Source organism: Haemorhous mexicanus, chromosome 5 (assembly GCF_027477595.1).
Source record: "Haemorhous mexicanus isolate bHaeMex1 chromosome 5, bHaeMex1.pri, whole genome shotgun sequence".
NCBI classification, from domain to species: Eukaryota; Metazoa; Chordata; class Aves; order Passeriformes; family Fringillidae; genus Haemorhous; species Haemorhous mexicanus.
In genome coordinates, this window is record NC_082345.1 from 47,968,218 (window position 1) to 47,990,973 (window position 22,756).

Genomic DNA, 22,756 nt, shown 5'->3' on the forward strand with positions numbered 1-22,756 from the left:
TTACTTCCATCTGGATACAATCTCATGCAGGAAGATTGATCTGCTTTAATAAACAAGGAAGAGAATGCTTTTGAGCATACTTACTTTGTACCCCTGAAGGTGTCCTCGGACAGTTTTTAGTGGAACTGGGTCCCAATGCACCTTTGCTAATGTGCTGTTAATAACATGAACCTGAACATTGCCTGGAGCAACCATTGGCACTGTGTGGAAAGGATGCAACAAGCACCTAGTTAGAATTAGAAACCACACAAACATAGTTTTTTAGAATGAATCTTTACATTGTACTCCTGGAGCAGGTTAAAATGTTCCTGTTTTTAGGATTGATACTCTGAATTGCTTCATTTTAATTTAAAAAATAACTACTATCCCCCTTATCAATATTTCAGTATTTTAAATACCCAATCAGGTTAGACATTTATCTCCTTTTAATTAGGATAACTGAGTCAAACTACAGAACTTACAGTCTTCCCCTGAATGTCCAATCACCTCTGATGGCTCTGGTGCATACCCCAAGTCATTTAAAGCTTGCACTTTTACTTCATAGGGAACAAAAGTTGGTGTACCAGACACAATATATTTAGATACATTTGCAACTATAACAGATGTCCATTCATCATCAACATCTTTCTGGCGCCAGCTGACTTTGTACTGAAGCCCTGGTCCATTAGACTGAAAACCTTTCAAAGGCTGAAATGAAAAGAAATATTTTTAAAAAATATTCTGAAGCATCTGAAAAATCTTAGAAAGAAATACATTGATTCTTTTATAGAATGTCACTGAAAATTTACCTCTGTATTTTGCAACAGAGAAGCACTGCTAAAAGTTATGTAATTTGGCTTTTACAGGGCGTCACTTCAATTGACCTTTTTTTTTCAGTTTTCACTTTTTGGTAAAAAGCACATTGAGTGATGTTGGTCACTAATTCTTACACAAACAGCACAATGTGATTTCTGTATATATATTTTGTTTTCAAATATTTCTTAAGGAGTGTGAGAAAACCAGACTTGCACCAACTCCTTGTAAAGAGTGTACCCCAGGCAATATTTCTTGCCTGAGAGGGAAAATTGGTTATACATGGCCCCCATGAGCCATGAGCTCCTGTCATGATGGTAAGGGCACAACGGAGAAGACTTCAACAGAAGTTTTCTAGTGGGAAAGTGCACAAGGATTAGTTTCTCATAAAAGGTGACAGCAGAAGTAGCATTCACATTAGAATTCACTCTAAAAGTTAGACTCTACTTGACATAAATCTCCATTTATATTTTGAAGTTTTCCTAAACTGGAAGCAAAACATCCTGTATTACCTAATTATTGGCTTATCTTGAGAAATCTCACAAGGAAATATGCCCCCCTCTTTAACTTATTTTCACATTTTTTTAAAAAAGTAATTTTTTTCATGAAAATTAAGATGGGGAATGTATGAATTTAGCTCTTTTTCAAGAATATTTTTAGGAGGCAATTGGGCATTCCCATTGTTGGTTCTCAAAAAAGAAAAAAAAAGCTACTCACAGACCTTAAAACAAATGAAACCTTGAAAAAAGACCCATCTTACCTCCCATGTTATTACCAAATTATCAGGTTCTGAGCCTATCCCCTGAACATTAGCAGGATTTTCATCAGGGCCTAAAAATAAAATATTTACACGTGAACAAGAACGGCTTCTGCATGATTCCAAGCAAACTCAATGCTATTCATAGCAGGAATCAATCCCTGGGAAGTGGGAATAATTATTTACTTGCAGATTTTGTCAGGTACTGCTCAGATGGCTCACTGGGCTGGCTCCTGCCAATCCTGTTGACAGCTATCACACGGAAGGAGTAGTTGACATAGGGAGACAACTTGAGCTGCACCGTTGTCTGGGTGCCAGGCACCTCCGTCTGGTAGCGCCACACTCCCGGTTCATGCAGCGCATCCTCGTACTCGATCACAAAGCCTGCAAGCAGGAGTTGAATCCAACCTCACGTCAAAACTCCAAACAGCTTCCCAGACAAGTACAGGCATTTCTGAATGAGCTAGCCAGAAGGGATTGCCCCGACCAGTGCTTTCAAAAATCATGGAACTTGACATGTAAATACATAAACCATAACACAAATCTATAATGCGGATATCAGAAGAAGAAATAAAGGTGAAATATAAGAAATAAACCCTTAATGTTATCCTTTGCTACTGTCACTTATGCAGCCATCCCTCAGGTAACACATTATTACAAGAGCTCTCAGTCAGGCACCAGATTTTAATTTAATGGGAGCCCTTGAAGTATCACAGCAAGGAAGTGGAATTTGACTGCCAAATAGATTGTTCTTAGTTGTATCAAGCAGACAGCAGGCAATACCTGTATAAATTTAAAACTCCCTGAATATTCCATTTTCCCCAATGAAACTGGAATAATGAAAATCTATTTAAAGTCAAGAACCTATACTTGAGGAAGGTTTTTGAGAGCACTTTTCATTATCTTCAAATTAATCAGGGAATGTATGTTCAGAAACTAAATTTCTTAAGAGTACTCTGTGTGAACATCATGCTGAATACTCTTAAGACCTTACAAAGCATATAACTTCAGGGATAAATAGTTTTGTAGAACTCCAAAACGAAAATCAGATTCATTATGAAAGACAAAAGGACATTTTTTTACAGATGTGAAACAGCCAAAAAACCTTGCTGTAAGATATGAGATATGAATTCTGAAAGACCTGGGAGGAATTTTTAGGACACCATAAAAAAATGGGAGAAGAATGTACAGTCTGAGTACATTGCACAGAACCTGCAGCATCAAATATTTGTGTGTTGTGTAACAAGAATTTTCCTCTGTCTCATGTGTGGGTGGAAACAGAATATGACTCAAGATTGATCCTGTTCGAACTACTAAAAAAATTCGGAGTGGCATCTAGAAATTTCTTTTAGAAGAATACTTACAGCACCACATAGAAAAATGCACAACAACTTGAGGAGCAAGATGTAAAAGAGGTAAGCAGTACTAATCATAGCCTTCTGGCTGGCAGATTTCATAGTAGTAAGAGGGAGAATTGACCCCAGATTGCTGTCTGAACTACTGCTGCTTTTGTGTGCTCAGTGATACAGGTCTTGGGATGGGATGTCTCCTGGATAAAGCCTTGCTGAAAAGGTGAGAATATTATATGCCAAAAAGGCTTTCACTACTGCTTTTTGCTTCCCTGGCCACTGGCCTTCTGCCTGCAACTCCAGTAGAATAATTTATAGGCAACTTCAAGGGGAAAAAAAACTATCTGAGCATTCAGAGAGATTCTAGCATGGCAGTCATACTGTGCAAACAGATCACTCCTAATGAAGTGCAATCCTTGAGTCTTCAACTGCACTTTGAAGTGATAGCAGCAGCAAAAGAAATAGGCTTACTTAGAAAGCAAATGCCTTATTTTGCAGCCTCTAAGAAGACCATGCAGACATATAAATTGTATTATAATTAAACCCAGCATTATTTAGTTAGAAGAGTTCAGTTTTCAATATGAGAGTGCATGCAGTATATCATTCAAGAAAAACCTACAAGAGACAACACTGTCTAGTATTAACTCTTTTGCAACAGCGTGATCTCATTCTTACAGAAAGACAACACTTCTGTTGTGGAAAAAAATGAGAATAGTTTTTTATTCATATACATATACAAATGAAAGTATATGTATATGAATAAACCACTATTCAACTGTTTACATTGATTTAGATTGATCTTCTATATATTCTATTTTAAGGCATATTACTAGTTGATTTACATTAGAGATGCCTGAGACTGTAAAATATCAGAAAAATCACTTAGTGTTTCATTAAAATGTATTCAAAATTAGTGATGTGTTCAGAAACTTGTGAAACTCGGTCTTTTACAAATTTTCCTTTCCAGATACCTGATCTTTATGGTTTGTTTTCAGTGTTGATACCAACCCACCATCAAACCCTGGAGAGCAATTCCCAGTAGGTCAGTCTAACTAATTAGTTCCTAACATAATATCTACACTGGTCTTAGCAACTTGTGGCAGTTATTATCTAAAAACACACTGCATAAATAATGAAATAATTGAATTAAGTTGCTCATAAGGAAAATGTAATGCCAAAAAGTCTTTCTGATCCCATGATTTTTTGGAAAGCAAACATTAATATCTTTGTTCCTTGCTCCTAAAGTCCCCCTCTATCCTCTCTGCTCAATATAAGCAAGAGTTTTCATTATGTTTTAATGGGAAGAATAACAGCATTTAATATCAATTTACAGCCTCAAAATTGTATAGATATTGAATTGTTTAGTTTTATGGATGTGGTTTATTCTTTTAACTGTCTGGACAAGAAAAAAACCCAGAAAAAACTATCTACCTTATATTTTCCTGAGAAAAGAATAAACTTCTGCCCCAGCAGAGATGGGTAATCACTGACAATGGTGGTACTGATGCTATTTCAAATTCATAGAGTTGCAAAAGAGTTAATTCAAGAGGTTAATAGCTCTTTCCTTCAGAAGCATACAAGCAATGAACAAGACTGCTCTCTACATATTCATAAAACTGGACCTTGTCAGACAGACAAGTCAGTAAATATAACTTCTATATTTTCTAGCACAAGTTTTTGAATAAAAAATCCCAACTCTTCTGGTCTTCCTGCTTGGCTGTACAGTAGCTGTTAAGGGTGTGTTATGTAAATAAATGCCAGCTACAGAGAACTAATTTACCATTTCCCCACTCTGTACACAACATTTATTCCAGAAATTTTTGGAATTTTAGAACATTTAGAACAGCACCTTCAATGTAGTGTAGTAGATGCAAACAAACATACTTGTGATGGGACTGTTGTTTTCATCCCCTGGTATCCATGAGAGATCAATGCTTCTTTCTAGCTGACCTGTCAGTTCCAAGTCAAAGGGTGGATTTGGCCGAGCTGTAAATCAAATGAACACAAAGTAAGTAACCACACCAGAATATGTACTTTAATATTTGAAAAAAATCCTCACATTCCAATCAAAGAATACCACAGATACAGCAGGGCAGGTCTACTCACTTATGTAAGCATGACTTAAAGACTAATAGCATGCAATAATTACAAAACAGACAAAAATGGAGAACTGATGTAACCTGGAAACTTCTACACATTAACAAGAATTGGTATTTATTTTTATCTATGTTTGAGTGCACTGTGATATAAAAATGTGACGAGATGAATTATGAAATGCCTCTTTAGCTTTGAATGATTATGGGTGGTTATCTATTGTAACAGACATACCTCATAAAACATGGAAAATAAAGAAACATTCATATAAAAGAAGCTTTTCTAGAACCATTACAAATATTTTTATGTGAATTCAAAACAAGTATACTTCAAACAGAAACTAATATCAAGTTACTAAATTATTTATTTTTTGTAGTTTTTTCAAAAAGACTCAGAAATACCATGCAAGCTGTTATTATAAATCCTTATGATGCATAAAGATGCATTTGTCTGTTCCAAATTCATGAAGGTAATTTTATTATATGATCTGTTACACAAAAATCATGACTAATAAGTAGGTTCATGTAAGAATGCATAAGCATTTTCACTGACAGGATTTACATAAAAGTGCTTGAAACTCTAAAACTTAAAAGCATTTTAGCTTATTATATTGCACCTGAACCCCAAATTCAGAAAACATACTACTAAATTAAAGGCCCCATACCATCAAATATAAGACTATGCCTGACAAGCAGATTTTGTAAGTTTTAACTTAAATTTTAAAATTTTGGTGATTTCATGAATTATAAGTCAAACTGGTCAATACGATCATATTCATCTTATGAGTGGAGTAAAATTAAGATAAACTATGAAATAAAATAGAGCAGGAATACAAGGCTGCAAAACCAATGTTAACATAAAACATAATTTGTTTGGTGCAAAGTCTTTAATAGTGAATTACCTTTCACCAAAGAGTTGGATTTACATTTTAGATATTTCATTTATTATAGAACTAACTTGCATTACAGTATGGTCTATGAGAAAAACATTGCCATATTATGCCCAGTCTTAATTAAAAATAATTTATCTCTGAAAACCACTTATTCCCTAAATATAAAGCAGCCTGCTCTGTAACATTCCAAAGTTCTGTGCTACAGTACTGGAGTAGTTGGTAAAATGACATGAAACAACACAGACACAGACACACACACAGAGGAAAAGGCGGGAAAAAAAGTCCAAAAAAAAATTGCAACAGGCAAATGAGCAATATGCCTGATGATGTAGAAGGAGAACTTTGTTTTAGTTTACCGTAAATGACAGCTGGTGTTGGGGGAGCAGCTGAAAAGAACATTAATATAAAGGATTTAATCAGTTAGTAGCCAAAGAAACAGAATACTGTAGGTAGTTAAAGACTATAGTTATCAGAGACAAAGAAAAGTTAACTTATTCAGATTAAATGGTTAATTTAAAAAAACACATTATAATTTTTCACTGAAGAGCTAAAAAAGTATTCTTGAATACTTTATTCATTTTTAAAATAAGGATAGATCAAGAAAATAAATAAAGCAAGCAATCTTATAAAAATGCATAAATAAGTACTATTTTTTGGCTTAGATCATTCCTGGATAGGCGTAAGATCACAGAAGAATTTTAAAACACAAACATACTTGCTCTGAGTCTCAGATTGAACTCATGTAAGATTCATTCAGGAAATCTGCTTAAAACTTTCTTACAGATTGGAGAAGGGGCAAAGTAATACATTTGGCAAGAATCTGCAATCATAAAACTTAACAGAGAACTAAACTAAAAATACAATCCATGAGAAGTCATACAGCCAAGTCTGCTCAGTCTTTCTGAAGCATAATTTAGTTGTTGAAGAGATTCCTGAGATAACACTCTCCCAACACAACAGAGACATATTCCTGTTGGAAGGAGTCCAGAGAAAAGCCACCAAGGTGACAACAGAGATGGAGCACCTCTCCTATGAAGACAGGCTGAGAGTTGGGGCTGCTCAGCCCAAAGAAGAGAAGACTCTGGGGACATCTTAGAGCAGCCCCCAGCACCTACACAGGCTCCAAGAGAGCTGGAGAGGGACTTTTCACAAGGGCATGGTAAGGCAAGGGGGAATGGCTTCAGCTAAAGCAGAGAGGGTTTATGTTATGTATTAGGAAGACATTTTTTACAGTGAGACACGGTAACAGGTTCCCCAGACAGGCTGTGTGGAAGGTGTCCCTGCCCCAGGCAGGGGGCTTAGAACTAGATAACCTTAAAGATACCTTCCAACCTTAGACATTCTGTAACTCTGCCATGTTTATGTTCAAATACCCTGCAAAATTTCATTTCTTGCAGTAGCTCAGATATGGCCAAAATAAAAAGCTATACTGCACGAATCTGCCCTGTAGCTACTCATTAGTTTTGTAAGCAGCTGATTGAAATGCAAACTGTGAGACTACATTCTTTAAAAACTGAAACACATGGACACTCAGGTGGCATTTCTATCCTGTCCTAAAAACCAAAACTATGTTTGTGCTTCTCACTTTAAATCTAATGCGGTTTTCACACTTAACAGTAGAAGTTTGAGAGCATTCTTACCAACAACAGTAAGCACAGCACTTGCTGAAACACTGTCCAGAGTAGTATTAACTATGCAAGTGTATGTTCCATCATCTTTATCAGTTACATTCAAGATGGTCAAGTTGTCTTTACCAACTAGAAACCTGTAAATACAATAAATTCAGCCACTGATTTTTCAATAAGTGTTATAAGAAACTTGCATAAAACATTATCAAATCCCATATACTTGTACACACCTAAACAGCTATGTTTACCCAAATTAAGATATGGAACAACATAATCTTTTTTTTTTCTTCTTCATTGCTCTTGACCATCTTCCCACAGTGTCTTTTGTTCTAATGTGCTTTTCTTTCCAAATATATTCAAATAAATTTTAGATATTTGTGATCCAGGGCAAAATAGTTTTCTGTTATCTGTTAGGCTTCTAAAGTCACTTAATCTATAAGGTCAGTGCGCACAGTTTGTATAAATGTTTATATCTTTACATTTTATTTTTAATTCTATCTTGATATTTTCATCACACTAGGTAGGTCCTTTAGTCACGAAATATTGGATAGCCATGATGTTTATCAGTCTTCTTTGGAAAGTATGTCAATAGGTCAGTAGGTACCTTTCAAAGATCAGGAAAAGGAGCAGGCAAAAGGACCTAGAAAATTTAAAATAAAGGAAAACTATGTGGTCCTTACCTTTCATCATCTGGAAGTTCATCATTGTCCTTTAACCATGTAACTGTTGGCAGTAAGGTAGAATCATGTTTTATTATACACTCAAAAGAAACCTGGCCATATCTCTGAATCACTTTGTATTCTGGCTGTTTAATGATCATTGTTGGATCTGAAATTTAAAATTAAAATTAGATATCCAGAAAGTCTGAAATTCTCTACTAATCAGTGATGCAAGATTGACTAATTTCTCACCTTTAATTTCCAACTGCACCTCATTTTGTATCTTTCCTAATTCATTCCTTGCTACACACGTGTATGTACCAGCACTATTCTTCTGAGCCACTGGAATTTCCAAGGTTCCATTATCATGGAAAACGTACTCATTTCCACGCAAGATGCTACCTTTCACTCCCTTAAACCTTTGTATAAGAAGTAACAGTATTAGCCAGCATCACAATTAAATTCTGTATGGTTTTGTTGTCAATAAAATACAAACTTAGGACTGCCATATTAGAAAATAGAGACAGAAGCACTCAAAGAAACTTAAACTTGACTCTGTAGGCATAACTTTACTGCTGGTTCATTGAGGACATGCAATATTGTATTAGCACATTGTAAACAGCATATATTTTAACAACATTATTTTAAAATTGTAAATAGATTTCGAAGAATTTTAAAGCTTCAAGTGTTTGTTTCCATAGATATAACTGGCTCATCTTCTGTAACATAAACACAGGTAGAGCTTACCATTCAATTTCAGGCTTAGGGGACCCAAAATAAGCACAGTCCAGCAATGCGGGGCTGTCTGCAATGACTTGATACAGTTTATTAGCAGGAGTTAGAATTCTGGGTGGCTCCGCTGAAAAGACAAAGATACCTGCATATAGTTACAAAGTTACAAATAGCAAATACATAGTAAAAAATATAGTTACAAATACAAAATACAAAGACATCAAGAATGGCCTAAAGAGTTACATAAAACCATTTTTCCCTGGGACGATTTTGGGTCTCAGTCTGGGCTCAAATACATTCTACTGGTGCTAGCCTGAGGAAGAGTTAATGCAGGGAAATTATCTTGTGGAAAACAACTGGTTCTTGCCTATTTACAAGTAATAGTGGTGGGCACCAAAGGCAATGATTTCAATTGGAAAATTTAAATCAGTTTATACTTCAAGAAGATAATCTCCTGGGTACAGACCAAACTATCTAATTGCAAACAAACCTGCAGGCAGAAAGAAGCTAGGATGCATTTTTGGTGTAACACCTACATTTTCTTTCTTTTAAACAACAGTGTCAATCAACATATCTGCCAATTCCTGCAAGAGAATAACTAGAGACCATTCTGCCTAGGATTTTGCTACTGGCTTTTTTTAATTCAGTGAGAAGAATTAGAGGAGCCACAAAAAAAACATATTGTAATCAGAAACACATGCCAGGGAAGCCTTAGAGACAAATGCATAATCATGTCCCTTTGCAGCAGTAACTTGGAGACCATCTATCCCACTAATCCAAAACATCCAGACTCAATGAAACTGTATTGAAATGTACTAACTTAAGCAACACTAATTCCTACCTTCTTTGTTGGGCTTCTGTTTGACTGACTTACACAAACAAAAAAAACCAAAAGAGAGATAAAATTTCTTCCAAATTTTCCCAGCTTTCACATCTATCCTTCTAACTTTGGAACAGTGAAATTCAGGAATACACTAGGAAAAAAAAAGCTATGTATACCCTTGCTCTTTACAGGGGCCACGAAATACATCAATTGCCAATGAAGACCTCAAGCAAGGCTTGAGCAGAGAGTCTGTGTGTTAGCAGGAGACAACTGAATACCCAAGAAAAGAGAAAAATATGAAGTCTTTTTCTTACCCAGAACATTCACAAATGCATTTGCTAGCAAGTATCCGTATTCATTAGAAGCATTGCACTGATAGACGGCGCTTGACCTTTCTTGCACGTGTGAGAAAATAATGGTGTCACCATCCACCCTCCTGCTAGGATCCTCTGGGGCAACTGTTGGTGTAAAGAAAAAGAGTTTCCTAAACTGCTATTGGATTGCAAGTTTCATACTTCCGAAAAGAAGGAAGAATCTGAAAGGTCAATATACCCTTTACGTTTTTTTCCCTCTTGATGACTGATCACTAGTAAAAATGTGAATTTTAATACACTTTAAAAAGTTCTTCTCATTCTACAGGTACTAACGCAGGATGGTAGAGTTCCCATTTTTTGAGAGGTTTTTTGTTTGATTTCCAAGGAAGTGACATTGTATTTTGCACAGAATACAGAGAAAAGACACCAATATTATGAGATTCAGGCAAATACAGTCAATATCTAGAAAATTACAGAAATATTTCTGAATGTCAAAAGAAAATGCTGATGCAATGACATAGTCCTCTGTGACTCTGTGAAGTTTCAAATTGATTGTTATACCATTAATAATTTTCCAATTATAAAAATAGCCAAACTCAGTTGAAAATTATCTCAGAGTAAAGAATAAGCATTCCTTCTAACCAAGTCAAGAAACTTCAGTAGGTGGCACTCTTTCCCTTGTGTAAGAATGACACAATGCCATTTCCTCAACTATTCTGGAGTGGCCTGAGTTGTCAAACAGCTTCTGCATCACAGAACCACCCAAGACATAACTGAAAATAAAATTCTAAGAAAATACTGAAGAAGAGTAATAGCTGCCAGTTCTGATACAACTGAATGGCATTAAAGAAATAGAATGAAGAAAAAACTTAGCTTGCAACACCACGCTGCATAAAAATGCAAAATCTATTGTTTAATATTTTATAAACATACTAAATAAGACCAGATATATTATTATTGTATTAAAAAGCACAAAGATTATTAATAATGAAAATCAATGGTAAAATTATTGATCTACTAATATGAAAAATAGATGTATTTATACAGAAATAAATGTGTCGTAGTTTGGCTGCATCATGAAAAATTGACACCCATACTGAAGCTTGAAAATGTATATTTGTGGAACACGTTCTCATACAAGGAAATTCTTATTTGAATTCATAAAAAAAGATCAATCAAGAAAATTAACATCAATTTTCTGTGACAGGAACCTTTTGATTCAGACAATATCTTAGTTCTCATCTGTAAAGAAAATGGAGATATTTCTCCTGCATTTTTTAAAAATATATATAACTGAATGCTCCACAAAAGAAACCAGATGAAGAGGACCACAGTTCTATGCTTCTGCTTAAGGGTATTTCCAGCTTGGATGAAATCTAAGGTCATTTTTCAAGTAAATGCCTCAATTTCCAAACAGCTGCCTCAAGAACAGATTTCCATTTCCATTTTTTCTCATCTTCCATCAGTCTGAGTTCAAATCAACATCACAAATTCAAAAATTTCAGGAAGAAACAAAAAGGTACTCCTGAGATTTTAAATGCTTATTCTCTAGACTACTGGATTGCTGGCACACATTTTTCTCTCTTTTGCTTTACTTCCTATTGTGTTCCATGTTCCACATTGCCTCCTTTTCTACGTAAATGCCATTTTCATTAAAAGATTCATGGGCTGAAAATAGCCGGAGCAGGTGAGCAGCCCAGCAGGCAGGCCAGTCAGCTGCGGGAAGCAGTCTGTTTCTGCATACAAATCACAGTTAAACAGAAGACAGGCACAACTGCTCTCCCACGAGGAAGGAGAACTGCCCACAGCCACTCCAAGCATGGCTGCTTCCAGCCCTGGGCTCTGGGCTTCCCTTCACTCATGCCCTCTGAATCCTGCAGCACTTTCTGCACCCAGGTGGGTCATTAATGGGTGCACAGACACCCCAACACATAATCCCTTACAGGATGATGGTAGGCTCCTGAGAGATGGAAGCCATTAATTCTGTCTGCTATGGCTGAAGGAACTGCATTGTAAAAGAATGATCTAACCACTAAATTACTATAGAAATAGAGGGGCAGCATCTTCCCTTCCCACTGCTGTACTGAAGGAAAAAAGGAGATATCCCCTTTCAGCTATCTGAAGGAAGGGAGGTGCCTGTTGTCTGAAAAAGGCTTCAAGCTGGTGTCCCAAGAGAAAAGAAGGCAGAAGTGTCAGGTTAGCTGGTGCTTTCTGTTAATTGGTCTAGCCAATTGGATGCTGAAGGACACTGATTCAAAGACAGACGTCTATTTAACTGTCTGTTGAATACAGCTTCTTTAATGGTCTGAAGCATGCACTGCTGCACTCACAGACCCAGAAACATTGAGCTTGGAAGGGACTTTTGGAGGTCATTTGGTCCAACCCCCTCCTCAAGCAGGGCCACTTGTATCCAGTTATCCAGAACTGTGTCCAGATGGGGGAAGGATCACTTTCCTCTACCTGCTGGCTACACTTTTGTCTCATGTAGCTCAGGATAACGCTAGCCTCTTTGCCACAAGGGCACATTGCTGGCTCATGGTCAACTTGGCATCTACCAGGATGCTCAAGTCCTGTTCTGCTAAGGCACATCCATCTGGATGGCCCCCAGCACATACTGGCACTAAGGCTGCTCCTCCCCAGGTGCAGGACTTTGCTCCACTGACCACCCTCTCTGGGTCTGGCCATTCAGCCATTTTTCTATTCAGCTCTCTGCTGTTTATCCAGCCCTGACATCAACAGCTTGTCCATGAGGACCTAATGTGTCTGTAGTGTCAAAGTTCTCACTGCAGTCCAGGCAGACATCCACTTTTCTTGCCCTCATCTATCTGGCCAGTCATTTCATCATAGAAATGTATGAAGTTGGTCACTCCTTGGTGAAGCCATAAAAACTACTCCTGAAAGTTTTCTTGTCCTTAATGTGCCTTGAAATGGTTTGCAGAATTAGCTGCTCCATCACCTTCACAGGGATAAAGGTGACTGTAGTTCCCTGATTTCTCCTTCTGGCTCATTGAAGACAGGAGTAGCATTTGCTTTCTCTCCACCTTTAGGCACTTCTCCCAGCTACCATGATCATGCAAAGATTATCGAGACTGTTCTTGCAATGACATATGCCAGCTCAGTCAGATGCTTGTGGCTGCATCCCATCAGGGGCCACACACTTAGGGATGCTCAGTTTGCTCCTGACCTAATCCTTTTCCACCAAGGGCACATCTCATTCTAGTCTTTTCCTCTGTCTTCAGGACCTGGTATTCCTAAAGGTCAGTCTTGCTAGTAAAACCTGAGGAAAAATACCATGCAGTACTTCAGCCCTTTCCATATACCAATCTACCATTAAAAACAAAAAAAAATAATCTTTTCCTGGGGAAAAGGAGTGATGGCAGGGCCACTCAAGCATTGCTTGTTTGTATGTATGAATATTCTGGTCACGTTACATGATAGTAGCATGAGAAAGAGAAAATGCTTTTGACACATTAGACAAATCTGAATTTGGCACTGATAGGCAAAATAGCAAAAACCTATGTAATACTTAAAATGAGCTTGTACAAACAGGATAATGAATTACGAGGATTTGCTTTAGGAGTTCTGCTGCGGTAACAAGACAGGTGAACATGTGCCATCCAACTGCCAACATTTGCTCCCAATAACATGGAATCTCAGCTTATGAATGTGTTTTGGTCCTTTCTGAACAAAGACCCGGTTTCACTTGATTTTTTCATCACATTGTACCAGGATACAGCTTCTTGACTCTAGCCATGTTCAGCATATTCCTAAACAGAGAAGGCAGGGCCTCCATCAGATACTTCTTGTTGTAGTTAGAGATCAGCCCTCTGCGTAACTTCTGTTCATTTGATTGCATACTTCCATCTGTTTCATAAACTTCTGACAGCCTAAGCAATTACTTTTGCTAGTATGCTCAAATAACCACAATGGCAGCATTATTACTTTTTTTCCTTGAAAAAAAAGAAAGAATGGCATGTGCTCTCTGAACAGAAGTAATTAAAACATACTATTATGGGTAAAACTGGAAGGGAAAAAAATCTGGATTAAAAAAACATGGATAACTGAAATGGTAAAGAATGTGATTTTCCTTTTCTCACCAATCTCACTTGCTCCTCAGCATATTATTTTCCTGTGATCACTGAAATCCTTTTCTTCCTGAGTTTCTGATTCTGACAGTTCTGTTGTCTCCAAAGGCACAGCATTACCTGCACTAACTATAACTGTCCTTGACTATTTTGTGCAGAACTGAAAAAAAAACTATAATCAAAGGTTTTTCATCTGCTGAAGTTCCTAGGCCAGATGCAAAGCTCCAACACAACAACAGCAGAAGCAGTGGATAAACACCTTCCCATGCAGTCTTCTCTCCAAGCCTGAAATACTGGGGGCATTAGGGTCAGCAAATTTCACCCCAGCCTCCCATGGCTGCAGTGAACAGCTTGTGGTGTGTACTCTCAGAGAAAATGATGGATGATGAATCTCTCAGCCAGGGATTATCAAGGCCTCTCATGAAAGAAATCTAAGGGCTAATGTTCCTCCCTTAAATTCAGTATGAGTACTAATGGAGACTAACTCAAACCTAGAGATTCAATGTGGAATGTAACATAAGAAGAGAAGATAAACAGCACCTTTGCACAGCTTTGTATAAATCTAAGTGTCTGTATCTAATATTTAATAGCTCACCATGAGCTATAAACCACTGGACCAAAACACCAGTCTTTTGTACACTATTTGCAATGCCTTTCTGAAGTCCAGTTATGAAAGCATTTCCCCTTCCCAATTAATCTGGGTTGTTACTTTCTTAAAAGCTGAGACACTTTATGCATGGCTTTCCTTTTGTAAAACCATGCTGAATATCTAAGCAGTAGGGACACAACGGATTATGCAGTGATATAAATAATGCAGATCTTGAGTGTTAATTGAAGCACAAGGCAACACAGAGTCATGGCCTGAACTTTCAATTGCTACTTGCCAAAGTAATTCTAATTGACCTTAGCGGGACTGGGCATGTGAATTCAACATACTCCTGTGAGTAAACATTAGGAGGTTAGGTTAAGTCCTCATCATTCCAACAGGTCTAAAGCAGCTTTTTTTTTTTTTTTTAGAAATGCTGGTGCTTTCAGCATGACTGTTGAAGAAACCTAATTAAAATATTTCAGGGAAACTTAAAATCTGACTCAAACAATATTTTTTTACTCGGATTATTGGAATATTGAACAAAATTCACACCACTGCAATTTGATTTTATAGTTGTTAACGCACGCTACATTTTTATCCATTTCTTTTTCTTTTGCCTTTTCCCTATAGATATTTAAACCTCAGCCTTTGACTGAGATATGGACAAATGGTTCTTTCGTCAGCATTCCCTCTTCCTTGTCTGACTCTATTATGGAAAAACAAAACCGGAAGAATTAAGTATCTCCCAGTTGTGCTTTCCAACACAAAATTAAAGTATTGCAAACAGATTACTAGGCCACAAGAGGCACATTGTGGGATATATGATGACAGCAGGGCTTTGAAATTCAAATGTAGCTCTTTTTCTTTGAAATCCTGCCATGGGTGTAGCTCTCTCAGCACTGCCCTGAAGCAGAAACAGCTGCTTTAGTTTCCTTTTACAGTGATCTCCTAATCATTCAGTTGGAAGATGAGGGGCTCAATTCTATAATTTAGTAACAAGTGAACAAAAGGGCACACTGTACTTGGTAATTTCCAGAACAGCTTTTGATAACTCAGAATAACAAAAAAATCACAAGAATCTTAAGAACTGCACTTTCTGTGATCATGATGCCTCTCATAGATGCCCTGACAGATACAGTGTACTAGAGCATCCAATCAACTTGCACTTAAATATTTAATGTGGATAAGACTTCTGCTTTTCTCAGCAGTGAAAGTGACCTTTAATATAAGGCTGAGCTGCCCAGTTACTTATTTGCTGCATTCTTTTTTTTTCCCCTACTGAGTTCGAGTGGGTAATTTAATTAAAGTCTTTTAATTTTTACTGAATACCCTCAACAAGACTCTGTGTACCAATTCCTCAAAGCCAGTCCAATATGTGCTTCCTTGTGTTTAGGAAATTTCGGGGCATCCTGCAGCTGCTTCTGGAAACTCTGTTTCTTAATGTTCTACTGTTACCATGAAAGAAAGCAGAACACATCACTGCTCTTCTGGAAAATGAACTTGTTGGTCACTTGAACAGCTCATCCTACAGCTTTGATAAGGAGGAGGAGCAAGGCAAAGCTGACTTTCATAGCCAGATGAAAAAGATTTTACTCATCAGGAGGCCTGAAATAATAGTTAAACTACAAGAACTGCAGGATAAAAATCCCCTCCAAACAAATAAACAAAAAGTGAATGGTGAGTACAGAGAAAACATCAAAGGAAGATGAGACCACCAAAAACCCAGAATGGAAAGTGAAGGACAAGTACCAAACTTTGAAGTTAAAATGCATGATACTAATAAATATATACTATACAAAATTACATTGATATTTTCCTGTTTTCCTGTCTTGCCATTGTTTGATGAGGTGATTAATGTCATTTTACATAACTTATTTACCAATGGAAATGTCTCAATTTAAATCTCAGGCTGTAGATCTCACCTTCCATTTAATTAGGATTCCTGAAACAGATTATTTGCTAAATATTTCTATTTGTTTCAATATATACCCTTATTTTGGATTTTTTCCCCTACAAATGAGTTTACCCTCTTTTGTATAACAAATAGTTCAAATCAATCTAATGAGGGTTCTTGTTTACGTCTTGCTATTACCTAGATTCTGACCACACACAATCCTTCTCCATGTCCCAAACTGGGTGAATTATACTTTGTCAACAGACTTAAACAACTCCTAAACTTCTGAAAGTGACAGAAGGGACACTGTCATGCTTTAAACAGACCAGTATTTTAGAGTACATTATCTCTCACAAGCCAACAGGTGAGACTGCCTGGCTTTTTATTATTGTTTTGAGAAAGGGGAAGGATAAAGGCAGAAGAACCAAGTGTGACTTTACAGTACAGGAAATGCTCAGTGCAAACCCAGCTGACAACACACCACAGTGTCCTCCAGCAACTTTCCAAGGCAAGTTGTACTATATATAGCACCTACCTTGTGTCTGTCACACAGCACTGCCAGTCCTAACACTGCAGCAATCAAGTGGCACAATCACCAGTTCAGGGCTGCTTTTCTTACTCATGCACACAGAAACAACTGTTCCACTGCCTCAGGGGTTCCTTTTCTTTGACACCGACTTGGCACAAACTGTTTGCAAGGTAGCTGCTGACACATTCAGACAGTTTTGCTGCTGCAGCTTCTTAGAGCTGAAGCTTGGAAGGCTCACACACACTAAGCTGCAAATCCTGCAGTGAACTGCAAATCCTACAAGTGCTCTGTATATCCACACATGTGAGGACTTCACTTTTTATGTCACATTTAGGATTCCTAGGCAACATTAGAGTCGCAGTGAGACAGCAAAGGAGAGACCCAACAGACAGGACTGCCACAGGAACAGAGGGGTAACGCCATCCCAGCTATGGCCCTGTGAGAGGGAACATCCAATGTCCACAAAGACACTACCTGCAGCATGCCAGACAGAAGAACCAGGAGCATGATTACACATTTTAGTTCTCTCAAAGGCACATTTTGTTGTTCAGCTTTTACAAACCACAGTATTTTATCACATCTTTTATGATTTTAGCATTACCTGTCAGGAAAAAACTACACAAATACAGGCTCTTCACATCTATTTGACAAAAACCACCCTGAGACTCCTCATATTTTCTTACTCATGCTCCTGTTAGGTAATTAAGAATCTTACTTGCTATGGGAACACCATTTGCTAACCAGCTTATACTAGGCTTTGGGTTGCCATTAGCTCTGCAGATCAGTGTTCCATCTTCTCCAGGAGACAAAACCAAGTTTCTGGGTGCTGTTATCCAGTATGGAGCAGCTGGGTTTATAAAAAAGAAAGACAGCAATTATTTTCCAAAATTATGTACAGAAAACCATAAGGCCCAGGCAAAGTAATCAAAAGATAATTCAAAGAAGCTATGTGTAGATATAGACTTACAGCTATACTGTTACTGTATATGTACATATATATATATATATATATATATATATATAAAAATATATATGTGTGTGTGTTTGTGATACTCAGTTAAGTGATAGATCATACATTGGCCAAACTGACCCCCTGGTCACCCACTGCATTAAAATTCTGAGAAAAACAAAAAGAGGATCTTTATTTAGGGTTGCCTGCTTTGAATCTAATTCACCTTTCCTAAAGAAAGCAAAATTTATCTGTGTATAGCATTTGCAGACACTACAGTGGTCTTCTGATTAATTTCAAAGATATCCATGCTCTTAGCAGTTAGGCTGTTAGGAATTAATTTAGGTTTGATTACAAAAAAAAGATTTCATATGAAGGGTGAAATATTAAAATGTCAAAGTCCTTGGTCTCACTCAATTCAATGGCAGATTGCAGTGGGGCCAGATGTTTACCTGAGACAGATAAAAATACAGAGATCAAAATGGATGAAACACTGTCCTTACTAGAAGAAATTCACATGTTTCTCCATCCTTTTCTACAATAAATAACCACAAACAGCATATATTATCACATCTTGCAATTAATTTTCAGATTTTGGATTGATGGACAGATGCAAACAGAAAATTAAACTTCAGTTCTTAGAAAGGAAGTTAAATGTGATCATAAAAAGATGCTGATCTACAACAAAATAAGTGACTATTTAGCATGCAAAGTAAGCAATACAGCTGATTATTTAAATGACTAATTAACTGTCATTATGGATTTTTGTTTCATGGTATTCACAGCATACTTACAATTCCTTACAATTTAGACAAACATGTTGTAAATGTTTTTAGAACTATAAGGCATCATCTTTGCTAAAAACATGAAGAAGACAGGAACAGAAATATCAGTAAAAGAGAAAAAGGAAGAAAAACACAGGAGTGTAAGACAACAGTAAAATAGAGGAAAGAAATAATGTGGGCTATAAGAATGAAGAAAAATGGAGAAAATGAGGATGAAATGATGAAGAGAGATAAGGATGAAGATAGAGAAGCAAGAGAAAGAAGCAGTCTAATGATAGATAATCAAAGGATCTACAATAAATGTAGCACTTGCGCAAACGGCATTATCTTACTACTGTTACAGTAAAATCAGTAACAGTTTAGCCTGATGCTTTACAAAGTAACCTTAAAAGATGAAAAAGATATTATAGATAGTAAAGCTCTCCCAGTGTTAGAATTCAGACAGTTGAATGTTTCCTCAGGGTGATTTTTAACCATTATCATTGATCCTTTTAGCTATGCTTCATCCTAGAAAGCCTGCTGCCATCCTGCATTCCAGACCCTTGACAACATTGCATTAAGGATAATTTTAGTATTACCTTTCACAGTTACTGAAATGACGTGATGAACTGAACCTAAAGTATTTCTTGCTATACATTTGTAGTTCCCAGAGTCAGCTTCTGAAACATCTATAATCTTGAGAGTTTTCTTAAAGTTTTCAAAAAATGTTCTGTTGGCTGGCAGTTCCCCACCTTCCTTGATCCAGCGGATTGCCGGTGTGGGTCTGGAGAAGTGAAAGCACAGATCAAATTTAAGGACTGAAGAAAAGGAAGGTAAGAGTTCAGTACATTAATATTTTAATATGTGTTTTATAAATAATTATTTTTAAAGCCTCTACCCAGATTCTGGGCCACATCCAACAAATATGAAAAATATGCCAGCATTTGTTTCTAGGAAATGAAAAATCTCACTAACATTGTCAATGGCCATCTGTTCATAGGATTAATAATTACAGAATACATTTGTCTGCTGATTAACCTAAAAACCTGATGGTTAATAAATGAAGACAAGCTTCTACTACCAAATTGATGCTTATGGTAAAGGTAGCTTCCATAAAATGACAAATTTATAACTGTCCTTTGTGTGAGCAGTATCCTAAATGCTTCATGAACATCATACACTTCACAAAAGAGCTGTAAGTAGACAGAAGCATTTCTTGTGAGAAATCAAGAAAAAAATGTCAATTCTCACAATTTCTTGTGAGAAATCAAGAAAAAAAGTGCTGAGGAAAGTACAGCTACTTGTCACTGCACTGAGTCTAAATCTTGACTATGCCCCATGTTGTCCACAGAAGTTGAAAGTTGTTCAAACACGTGGAGATATACTTTGAAAATTACAAGAAACTGCAATTTGTTGCTTACTGATTACAATGTCCTCTCTCAAATGGTAATGGCTCTAAGCATATGTTCCTTTAGCAGTCTAATACCACATCTTTTATGACATAGACACCTAACAAAGCTGAATTTTAATTATAGTGTCGGTGATTAGGAATAGTTGTTTCAAATAAAATCTGCATCTGGCCCTTTGTAGACAAGTACTCCCTCACTGATTATTTGTTTTTTTAATTACATGACAGCTAAAGAAACAAAGCCATACAATATATTACGGTCTATTTTTTTCCCAGGTTTTGTCCAGTCATTTCACTGGAATTTGGATCACCTAATACTTTTATTGCATGGTTGTCAACAGGCATGTAACTATATTGCAGATGCAGATTACCTGGGCTGGTGCTAATTCCACTCACAGGGGTGGTTTTGCTGGTGCTGCTGAGCTGGCCACAGCTGAGAGAGGAATACTGCACTGAGGCTCAGATCAAGCTGTGCCTGAGCACGCCCTGTGGAGCTCATGCAAGTGAACACGTGTGTGGTGCTGTGGTGCATGATTTGCAATTATTGGCATTCCTCAGGGCTGCCTGAGAGCACTCCGCCTTTGTGCACTGCAAACATATTTACAGTTCTTGAAATAGGCACTAAAGGTTTTCTCCTATTCTATAACCAATCTATTCTCAGATTTCTTTGTGAGAATGAAACTGATTTAAAGGTCAACGTAACTCATGAAGTTCAATTGCTCTTAGTAATTTTCTTTTTGCAAAATAACCAGCAGAAGCAAATCTGCATTGCATTGAAGAAACAAGTACCAATTAAGCTCAATTATAATGAGAAATTAGATGTAAGGACCTGAAGATTTGTTCTAACAATTCCCACAGCAAATTCTTATCTATTTTTGTATAATTTGAGAACCTAACGACTGTAAACTTAGGAAAACAACAGAAGCTTTATTCCTGACTGCAAATCTATGGATATATGTCTGAGATTAGTCTATAGCATTTCTTGCCTGTGTCCTTTACAAACAATGGCACAACCCATATCCTGTGCATAGGGTTTGGGGATATGAGAAGGCAGAGGCCATGGATGGTTTCAAAGTCTGCTGATGCCCAAGTAAATGGTGAAGTTCCTTAAAAAGGCTCTTTCCATTTTACACTTCTGCTTCTTTGAAACACAAGAGCTTATTCAGCGGTCACGTTTTTAAGAATCTCTGAAATGTTTCCCTCTGTTTCTGTATTTCTGTTTAGAAAAAAAAAATGTCTCAAAAGTAACTCACAATCCTGCTGCGATGCACTCCAACAAAAGCACATTTCCTCTGAGCTCCACTTTGGTACTTGTGCTACCTGTTGGTGTTAGAAGAACTGGCTGCCTTTCTGTAACTGGCTTTGCTGGAACAAGAAGTAGTAAAACAATTAATTTCTTAATTTTATTCTAATACCAATCAAGTACATACATCCATTTTCACATTTTGAACAGAGATTTTACTCCACATTGGCCATTTGATTAAAAGTCATTGTGCAGCACAACTACAAAGCTGAACACATTAGTTTTTTGACAGACATAACATATCTGTTAAATGCCACAATTTTGAACACATAGAAGAGAAATGTTATTATTAAAAGACAGGAACAATTGGTACAAAGCTTTTACATAGGCAATTGTGCAGTCTTAATCCTAAGTAGGTGCTGTTTCATTCAACAGAACTATAATGGGGAGCAAGGCCACTGGTGTGAGGCACAGTGCAAGGCTGAGTGTTATTGAAAATTCCTGGGCTTCCATCAAAATAAAAATAAAGCAACGTTATTTTTAATCAGAAATATAAACCAGGGGAGTGAAAGGTACAGTCTGTTTTGGAATATGTTTCAATATTTTCTAGACAATGCGAGGTTTTGCTTCAGAAATTAATCCCGGTATTTTCCTCTTACTATATATTTAACTTTAATTTAAGCTGTTCCCCAGTCTTGCAATATAGAACCTTGATTAACCTGCAAGCAATTAGCACAGTAAACAGGGAGCTATAAATATAAGACTCATTTCTGATATTATACTCCGTTGGCTTTTGAAGAATATGGTAATTTCTATGCCTTCATGGAATTCAGAATAAAAGTTTTCTGTAATTATAGAGTGTTTTCTGTGACTAGTCTAATGTTCTCTTGTAGCAATATTAACATATAGAATTAAATGGCTCTGAAGTGCTGTAAGAGTCCAAATCATTACAGTAAATCATTTTGATTTTTAAAAATGGGATTAGAAACATAATAAACTCGAAGTTTCTGAGGGTACAGGAATTACTAATACATTAGCATAAATACAACACTTTGTTTTAATCCAGTGTGTGCTGTGAACTCCTTAATAACCCATACACAATCAACTCAAAGCTGTGGGAGAACAGAGAAGTGCAGAGTCAAGAACGCAGCCGACAGTCACAGCAACAACTCCCCTACCAGTGCTGGCACTGCCAAGGGCTGCAGACTCACTTGGCCAGACTGTGAGTGCTCAGAACAATTACCCATGGTAGTTC

At 36.9% G+C, this 22,756-nt stretch overlaps 1 protein-coding gene across 11 annotated transcripts in view; it reads right to left on the reverse strand.

The window, feature by feature from the left end:
- The window catches only part of NRCAM (neuronal cell adhesion molecule), a 146,199-nt gene that overhangs the window by 34,280 nt on the left and 89,163 nt on the right, over window positions 1-22,756 (reverse strand). For all 11 annotated transcript variants that reach the window (XM_059847094.1, XM_059847093.1, XM_059847090.1 and 8 more), the window contains 13 exons: window positions 21,512-21,623; window positions 19,450-19,634; window positions 17,853-17,984; window positions 10,041-10,184; window positions 8,919-9,030; window positions 8,424-8,590; window positions 8,193-8,340; window positions 7,525-7,649; window positions 4,783-4,884; window positions 1,736-1,933; window positions 1,553-1,623; window positions 462-687; window positions 85-200 (listed from right to left, as the gene is read on the reverse strand). In XM_059847094.1, coding sequence (XP_059703077.1) covers window positions 85-200; window positions 462-687; window positions 1,553-1,623; window positions 1,736-1,933; window positions 4,783-4,884; window positions 7,525-7,649; window positions 8,193-8,340; window positions 8,424-8,590; window positions 8,919-9,030; window positions 10,041-10,184; window positions 17,853-17,984; window positions 19,450-19,634; window positions 21,512-21,623 — 1,838 coding nt within the window. The remainder of the gene's footprint in view (window positions 1-84; window positions 201-461; window positions 688-1,552; window positions 1,624-1,735; window positions 1,934-4,782; window positions 4,885-7,524; window positions 7,650-8,192; window positions 8,341-8,423; window positions 8,591-8,918; window positions 9,031-10,040; window positions 10,185-17,852; window positions 17,985-19,449; window positions 19,635-21,511; window positions 21,624-22,756) is intronic.